Here is a 9190-nt window from a genome sequence, read left to right as displayed (position 1 = left end):
CAACCCCTTTATTCCGATTGTTCCCGAGACACAGCGGTGAGAGCGAGGCCTATTTATAGACTGAGTCTCTAGACATGGGAAGGAGGAAAAGAAGGAAATAGGAGAGAGGACATGGCTGAAGGAGAGAAGAGAGAGAATGGAGGGAAGAGGAAAGTGGCCTTGCCTCATACACAGCCTTTTGCTGGCCCTCCGGAGCTTCCAGGGCCAGCCCACTATAGCTAAGACTCTGGGCCAATGGGCCGAACTCGTCCTGTGCACGGGTATCTGTGTTGGCTTGCACATGGGTTACCTTAACGAGCTCTCCTACCACCCATGAGGGTGGGTGCTGTTAGTGTCAGACCCACGTCCCTGAGGTCCTAGGATCTGACATGAAACAAAGAGTGGTTCCCCACCCCAATCCAGGTCTATTTGGCTGGAATCTGTTTTTTCCTGGCACCGCCTCCTGCATCTAGACCTGACGAGGCTAAACGCAGGAGGCCCGGCTCTCTAGGTGGTTGAAATAGCGATGCGTTCCCCTATTTTTAGCTCTTCCCCATTCTCCCCAAGTGCCCTAGCCATCCAGCCCCTTCCCCTGGACCCCCAGGTCTTATCGGGACCCAGCAGCTCAGCTCTGGCTACGATTTCTAGTACTATGTTGTATAAAAATGGGAGGGTCGGCATCTTTGTCTTCCTGATCTTCAAAGAAAAGCCTTCATCTTGTAACTGTTGAGTACTATATTAGTTGTGGGCTTGTCATATATTGTGGTCTTTATTATATTGAGATACATTTCCTCTCTACCTGCTTTGTGTAGAGTTTTTTTTTTTTTATCATAAATGGATGATAAAAATGTTTTTTTCTGCATCTATTGAGTTGATCTTATGATTTTTATCCTTTATTTTTATTAATGCAGTATATCATGTGAATTGACTTTCAGGTGTTTAACTATTCTTACATCCCTGTAATAAATCCTATTCACTAATTTTAAAAAAGGGAGGTTAATGCCTGGCATAGCAGGAAACCTCTGGGATGGTCGTCTGTGCCCTTTCTGATTGGTTATCAAATGCAGTGGCTCTTCCCCTGATTCTTTGTGTGGTGATATGTGAGTCATTGTGCACCTGCATGTGTGCGCATATCAAACACACACGTGTATGTGTGTTTGTGTGCACATGTGAGAGTGTGTGTGTGCTCACACGCAAAGAGCATTGCTAGGAAGGCATGATTTGGTTCTGTAGTAACTGTCTGTGGGACTCACTGGGCCTTCAGGATGGGTCGTCAGAGCAGGAGCAGATGCCAGGCCTCCCCAGCTGCAAATCTCCAACTGTGGGGTGCTTTAATCTTTCCCTCTGCCTCTTCTCCATCTTCATCAGCTTCTTCCAGGGCTGGAGCACCGAGCAGTTTCCAGGATGCTGTGTAGACCACCTTATCCACCCTTTGTGGAATCCCATCGAGTAGGGATAGCGGTGGTTCTAAGCTGGGTGGCCATGGTCCTCCTAGGAGTGCCAGGGAAGAAGGTGCCCCCTTGCCAGGGACACTGGCGGGGCAGGCTGGGCCATGAGCCAGGCCAGCAGGAGTGTCACCCTCTCCTGCACCTGGAGAGAGCCAGCGACCAGGAGCGTAGATCCATGGGACTATCAAGGCCCCTCAGGCTGGTGCTGCCCATCAGGGTGCAGCTGGGGGCCAGGGCCTGAGGTACAAGTAAAGGCCCCTGTTAAGATACAGGGAGATGTTTATAAATCAGAGCAGGAACCAACCAACTGCCGGTGCTCCCAGGAAGTAGGGCCCAGTCCAGAGGCCATGAAGTGGGCAGAGGGCCATGCCAACCAGGGTGGACCGTGGGGCCACGGTGTAGAATCCAGGATCCAGAGGCACAGCCAGGCTGGCTGTGTGTGAACATACTAGCTGACACGTGTGTCACTGTTACTGTCCGCCAGACACTGTCCAGAGTGCTTTGCATGTCTAGGATATTCCAGTAAACCAAGTGAGGGGACAGGAGTACTGAGGTGCTGAGCAGCCTGCTCAGGTTCACACAACGGGCAGGTGACGGAGCCAAGGTGTGAGCTCCATCTGTCCTCTCCACAGTCCCCTCTCCCATTCTGCCGTTCATTCTGCAGTGAGTCTGTGGGGCTTCCCAGGGCTCAGCCTCAGCCCTCTAGACCCAGGCTCAGAGCTGTTGGCTCAGTCCTGACCCCTTCGCTGCTGTCTTTTTTGCTTCAGGTCCTGGGCACAACTGAACAGGGAAGGGTGGACTGAAATGAAGGCTCAATTCACTCAGCAAGACATAGTATAGGGGGAGGACCTAGGTGTCCTGATAGTATAGTATAGGGGGAGGACCTAGGTGTCCTGATTCCTAGAACTGCGCTCTTGATGAGCCCGCTTGTGTGGCTTAGAAACCTCTTAGAAGTCCAGTGCTGTTCCATTTTCTGTCTTGAGAAAGTAATCGGTTCTCCTTATCTAGAAACGTGTCTTCTCCGTCCCCTCGCCCTGCGGTCTGAGCCCTACTGCAGAGCCACCCTTGTGAGCTGGCACTAAAACCATCTGTCTTTTTAACCATCTGTTTGCAGAGCTCTAGAGTTCGGCAGTGGCAAAGATGAGATCTCCCTGTTGGTGGAGCAGGAGTTCTTGAGCCTAACCAAAGAGCACCTCATCCTGGTCACAGAGCGTTCAGGGGAGCTGGAGGCACCCAGCAGCTCTCCCATGGGGCCTAGAAAACCAGCTCCCTGCCATCTCATGCCTCCTCTGGTAGCAGGTAGCAGTGAGTGCTCAAGAGCCTCTATCATTGCCAGTGACAAGCTTCTGGAGCCAAAGGTGGCCATGTCTGTCATTGGCAGCCGGCAGGACTGCGATTCTGCCATGTCTACAGTCACAGGCATCCTGCGTGCTGCCAGGGTCAAGAGTGCCAAGGGGACAGAAGATGGGGCCCACAGCCTAGGTGCCTCCAACTCGGAGATCAGCAAGCTCTTGGCCCAGTTTCCACTGAAGTCCGTGGAAGCATCCAAGGCCCCCAACAACAAAGAGGTGCTGGAGGAGACAAGAGTCATCAAGGACTTCCTGCAGAACAGCATGTTCAGTGGCCCCCAACCCAGGGAACCCATGGGGCTGGGCTCGTTCCTGCTGCTGCCACCCCCGCCTCCTCCCGCACCCCCCAATAAGCTCCCTGAGCTCCCTGCCCAGAAGAGGCAGCTCCCAGTGTTTGCCAAGATCTGCTCCAAGCCCGAGGTGGCCCCCGCCATGGAGGGGCACCACTTGATGGGTGAGTGGGGCTGGGAGCTAGCAGGTGGGCCTGCAGGGAGGAGAAACTTAGGCACACCACATCTTTGTGCAGAGTAGGACCAGGTGGCCTCTCTGGTGGGCGCAGCCTCTAGATGCAGCTGTTTTCAATGCCTACAGGCCCTCTGTGCTGGATACCCGTGTACGGGGCACAGCAGATCCCAAGGAGCTCTGAGAAGAGGGACAGGCACATTTGGTACCTGACTCATTTTTTAATCCACCAGGAATCCAGAGTACACTGAGGGAAGTATTTATCCCAGCTGAGTCCTGGGTGGAACTGCAGCTGGATAAGAGAGAGATTTGATTGGGAGCCGGGGTCATGTGGCTTCTGAGGGAGGTGCCTGATCCGACCATGAGGCCTGGTCCTCTCTCTGGGGCAGGGGGTGAATGTCTGAACTCTCCTGGTGCAGTTCAGACTGTGGGGCCTCCAGGGTCTTAGAAAAGTACATTTCCACCTGCTAACTGCGGAGTCTACATCCTTCCCAGGACATCAGCCACCCCCCAAGTTTCCCCCACCCCACTCCTGGGTTCTGCATTTTGTGCCTGTGATGCTTCAGTCACTCAGATCGGATGGTTCCAAGAAGGCAGACTGATGGCAGTGGCATTTGCCTATAGTCGTCTGTCACTAGGAGAAAACCAAAAGAAAATTCACCCCCAGTGTGCGAGCATGGATGGATAACTGAAAAATGCCTGTAGAGGGAGAGCCCAAAGCCATGTTCCTAAGAAAATAGGAACACAGTCACCCTAGAGAACACTCCGTGTGCTGCAGCATTGTTAGAAGGCCAAGGACAGCAAGCTGGACTCTGGGTCTTGGGCAGGCCTCTAGGAGCCAAAGGGTTCTTTGGGCTTGCTGGCTGTATGTGTGAGAGGATTAGCCCTGCCTGGAGGAGGGGACTTTGCTCCCACCTCTGTCCCACCCACCCTCCCCACCATTTGTGTGTGTCTGAGTACAAACGTGTGGGCAAAGGTGTGCCAAAGGGAGCTCTGCAGGTGTCAGTATATTTGTCAGAGAAAGTGGTGAGTGTGGGTGCATCCGAGTGTGTGTCTATGTGTATGTGTTTGTGTGTATGTCTGTGTGTATAGTTGTGCATGTGTGAGTCAAAGGAATGACAGGAATGTGTGTGTGTGTGTGTGTGTGTGTGTGTGTGTTGTACACGGATGTTGGAAGAGGGAGCTTTGGAGATGAGTGAGCAGCAAGCATGTTCAAGGCGACTGGAGGTGTGTGGGAGAGACTGCAGGTGTGTGGGTCCCTTGGGAAAGGGCTATTATTAGTGGGTACTGTTATTTCAGCATACTAGCTCGAGGCTAAACTCAGCAACCAGAGAAACTCTTGGAAGAGACTCTAGGGACAAGTTTTGCTAAAAATGTCATTTTCTCCTAAATTGGCTCAGGCTCTTTCCTTTGCTGGGACGGTGCTAGGAGGGCAGGCCCGGTCCTGCCCAGACTCAGCCCCAAGGCCATTGGGCTGGGGCAGGGAGGACAAGAGCTGGTGTGATCAGATCTACTCCCAACAAGTAACACCTGACACAGGTCCTCTGATCCACTGGAATGATCCGAGGTGCCTGCTGTGTGTCCAGCGCGCCATTTCCCAGCCAGGCTCCATGGAGACCAGGACCCCCCAGCTGGAGAAAGAGTGAAGCGTGCTGGGTGGGTCCAGTCCTCTTCCCTGCTTCGACCAAGCAATACCATCTTAATTTTATTTGAAGAACAAGTTCCATTGCTTAAAAGGAATATGGGTAAAAACCACTACCCAGCCAGGCTCCATGGAGACCAGGACCCCCCAGCCGGAGAAAGAGTGAAGCGTCCTGGGTGGGTCCAGTCCTCTTCCCTGCTTCAACCAAGCAATACCATCTTAATTTTGGTAAAAAAGAATTGCTAAAAAGGAATATGGGTGAAAACCACTGCCGTGAAGGGTCCCATGTTGGTCCAGACAGTGTCCTCACACTGGAAGAACAGTTGGTTTCTTTGGAGAGAGACCTGAGCCTGGCACCGACCACTTCCTGTGACTCACTCTGTCTCTCTGATGCCTCTTTGCCTTGGCCTACGGTCGCTCATTGCCTGCCATGCCCTCCTCCCTCATACCCCTGGATGCAAGGCCTTGCTGAAGGGCCTCTTCTTTCTGGAAACCCTCTGACCCTCTCAGACAGAAGCTGTCTCAGCCATCTTCTTCTCCCACTGTGTCCCTCTGTCACCTTGCAGTCCCCATCTGCCTTGCCCCAAAGCTATTTCTGGGCCTGTCTCTCTCTTTCTCCTTGTTGTGAGCTCCAGCAGGGCCGAGCCTGGCTCTGACTCATCACAGTGTCCCCAGTACTCAGGTCAGGGCCTGGCACTGACAACTGAGCTGAATTGCCTGTTAGCACCAAGGCAGAGTCCACAATGAGGGACCAGACTGTGGTTCAGACCGTGTGTCTGTGGGAATGGGTGTCCCCTCACTACACCAGGGGCTCCCTGAAAGCAAGAACGGTGTCCAAGTTAGCTCTTATCGGGAGCTTGGCAGTATGGAGGGTTGGAAGGAAGGAGAGAGGAACAAAAAAAGGTAGGAAGGGAAGAAAGATGGGAAGGAGGGAGGAAAGGAAGGAAGGAAAGAAGGAGGAAGGAAAGAAGATAAGAACGAATGAATGCACGATGTACACACGTGTGCCTGGGAGGGGAAGACCAGCATGGGGAGTGGTCGGTGAGGCCTCCGGGAGGAGACTGGCATTGGATTTGGCTGGGAGAGAGACCCCAGAGTGGTTTGAGTCTGAGGTATGTGGAGGACCTATCACTTAGTTCACAAGGAGGTGCTCCCTGCATCCAGCACTTGACCTTCTAGAATTGTTGACTCAGTTTCCCTCCTGCTATAGAACGGAACCCTGGCACCAAGGAACCAACCAAGGGTCGAGAGAGCGTCTTTCTCAGTCAGTGGCCCCAGAGCCGGAAGGACACCTGTGGTGAAGAAGGTTGCAACGATCCAGTGGGCTCCATGTCCATAGCCCTGCCAGCCAAGAAGCCTGCATGGCCGGCTGAGAAGACCCTGCTCTATGAGTTCCTTGGGGCCGCCAAGAATCCAGGCGGGCAGCTGAGGCTTCGCAGCAAAGAGGTGGATGGGCTGGAGTTGAAACGTAAGCTGACCCTTCCCAGAAGGAGTCTGTGGAAGAAGGGATGTCACAAACCCTCATAAGCTCTCGGAGTGGCTCTGCCACCAAATGGCTGTCTTATCCATGGGCAAGTCACTGTCTTCCTCTAGGTGCCAGTTTTTAAACCTATAAAATGGGGGAAATGACCTTCTCCCTGTGTCCCTTATGGGAATACGATTGCTAGAGAAATGCTCTTGGCTGTCAGAGGTCACATGGGCATTATTAGTGGTCAATAATTTGAACACAGCTCGGACTCAGCACATTCCCCAAAGCTGCCCAAGCTGAAGAAAAGTCAGAGCTTCAGATTAATCGCGTATGGAGGTTACTCAAGACCATGCTTTCTCTCTCTTGCCCTACTACAACTGTTTTAGCCAAACCTCTTTTCTCAGAAAGAATGCCAATAAGGGAAACCAAGGCCCTATCTCTGACTCTGCAAGCCCACAAAACTTATTGTAGAGGCGAGAATCCAAGATTTATACCCTGAAACAGCCCAACCAAATCTCATTCATTTAGACTAATTTTGGGTCATGCCACAGTGAATTACAGAATGTTTTAAAATACTTTCTAAAAAAATGATTCCGATATAGATATGACCATCTGTGCAAGGTCCTCAGTTTCCTCAGGGGCCTGCTTTAATAGTTTGACAAGAATGACTTCCAATGGCATAGCGATCGTATAAAACTGGATTTTTCTAAAGGACTTGAAAGAACTTGGTTTTGAACGCGGGTGAAATATAGCCCTAGCAAAATCTGGTTTATTGTATTCTCTTGCTACACTGCCTCCTTTCCTAGTGAATGATGGAGAGGGAAGCTCCCAGGCAGACCCTGCTGGGAGTTTCACCCTTTCCAAAGTGGCAAGGTGTGAGCTAATAATGTTTTCCTATTGTTGGAAACTCACCGGAACTTGAAGAACCCTCTTAGAGCTTGAAAGCCCTGCCCTTTGAGAACATGACTCTTGTGGGGGCAGTCACGGTGCTGAAGGCATCCTGGCCTCTCCCTTCCTCAGTCACTGAACCCCTGTACCTCTCCTGTGACTTACAGTTAACCCACCAGTGACGGTGGCCGACAAGAACAACCTCAAGTACACAGGGAATGTCTTCACCCCACGCTTTGCCACCACCTTGACCTCAGCATCCCTGAACCAGCCACTCTGGCTCAACCTGAACTATCCACCTCCACCAGTGTTCACAAATCACTCCACCTTCCCACAGTATCAGGTGAGTGAGTGAGCGGGTCCTGGGCCTGGCTCTCCGGTGGCCATCCACCCAGTTTGGCCACAAAGGAGCTCTAGCTGTCAGGGAGCCTAGTTCACAAAGAGCCTTTAGGCTCGTTACTTAATTGCTTCATTGTGGCCACATCGGACCAACTACTTGGTACATGTGTGCACAAACGTACCCACATGCATATGCACATATATTTCTAATTTCCTTTGTCTAAATTCCCGTTCACTCTGGGCTGTGCATTCCAGCACTGCATTGCTGGTGCTTGGACACCGAGAATAGGATGATGGCATAGTCTTTTCCCATTCACCTCCGGTGACTTCCTTTATAGCTGGAAGGCATGCATCCTTGGTTACTTGGGACAGTCTCGGTTTAAGTCTTTTGTCCCAGAATAATTATTAATAGCACCCCTTTCACTCTCAAGTGTCCTGGTGTAGATAACAAATTAAATTTCATTTAAACTTCATCTGAGCAGTCTTAGCTTGTACCAGATAAGGTGGCTTGGTACCCATTCTTGGTTTGGGCTCACAGCTAAAAGGGAATTAGTGGGCAGATACAAAGGGATGGCAAAACACTTGTAGCAGGGTTAGGAATTTTATTCACAGAACTTATTTATGCAGAGAAAATGTAGTTTCTGTAGTTTGTCTATTCAACCTAATCTTCCTTAAGAGCTGCCGCCCACTGGGTAGAAGGAAGAGAAAATCAAATAAATGTCCATTCTGGTTTAAACCATAGTCCGATCCAAGAGCTTAATGGTCCTTTTAGGTAGAGCTCAGCTTCTCTAGGGAAGATGCTCGGTGTCTAAGATTTCTTCCCTGATTCCTTCCTTGGCTCCTCTCCAGGGTGGCATGCAGGTGTATGGGGAAGGGCGAGAACACACAGCTACTTGCCTGGCCCGGCACAGCCTGGAGAGGGCAGATAGAGAAAGAAATCTGCCTGAAAGTTTTCTTGTCCTGTCTCTGTGCGCCTCCTGCTCCCACTGCTGCTCAGTCCCTATGTCATTTCCTCCTTCACAACAGGGGGGCAAGCTGTCTTCTCTATTCTATATGAAAGCCTTTCTGAGCTACTCCACCGGACTTAGCCCCTGAATCTTCAATAGGAGCAAAATATGTCTTTTTCTTTCCAAAGTTTTGTTTTCAAGCCTTTTTTGGTTTGCTAAAGAGAACAAAATGCCCACCCTCTTCTCATGTGGGACAGAAGGCCTCACTCCCCCCATCAATGTGAGAGGTGGTCATGAAGCATGATCTAAGGGGAAATCAAAGTGTGTCCACACCAGACCTGTGATATCTTGTCCTTACACAGGTCCTGAGATATGCCTCCACCTTTGCGTGTTTGTGTTTACTCATTCACTATTCAATCATTTATTCGCCTACCCACTAATGCACTCATCATTTATTTATTTATTTATTTACTCATTCATTTAAGTCATCTTAAAAACCTTTGCTTTGCACTGACTATAGGCCGAGCACTGGCTAGGTGAAGGGGATCCAAAGATGACTAAAAAGCTCGGAGTCCAGTACAAGCCAGGAACAAATCTCGGACCAGCACTGCATGCACCCCCACCTCTGAAAGGGAAACAGTTGCATAATGTTATTTGGATAAACCTAT

At 50.9% G+C, this 9190-nt stretch overlaps 1 protein-coding gene across 1 annotated transcript in view; it reads left to right on the top strand.

The window, feature by feature from the left end:
• Window positions 1–9190, top strand: part of CUNH1orf94 (chromosome unknown C1orf94 homolog) — a 35726-nt gene that overhangs the window by 14225 nt on the left and 12311 nt on the right. The window contains exons 2-4 of the mRNA XM_006924265.1: window positions 2542–3230; window positions 6091–6348; window positions 7404–7579. Of these exons, the coding sequence (XP_006924327.1) occupies window positions 2542–3230; window positions 6091–6348; window positions 7404–7579 (1123 nt within the window). The remainder of the gene's footprint in view (window positions 1–2541; window positions 3231–6090; window positions 6349–7403; window positions 7580–9190) is intronic.

This window comes from Pteropus alecto, unplaced genomic scaffold, assembly GCF_000325575.1.
Source record: "Pteropus alecto unplaced genomic scaffold, ASM32557v1 scaffold39, whole genome shotgun sequence".
Lineage (NCBI taxonomy): Eukaryota > Metazoa > Chordata > Mammalia > Chiroptera > Pteropodidae > Pteropus > Pteropus alecto.
Note: the sequence above shows the minus strand (reverse complement) of the source record. Positions and strands in the feature narration are given on the sequence as shown.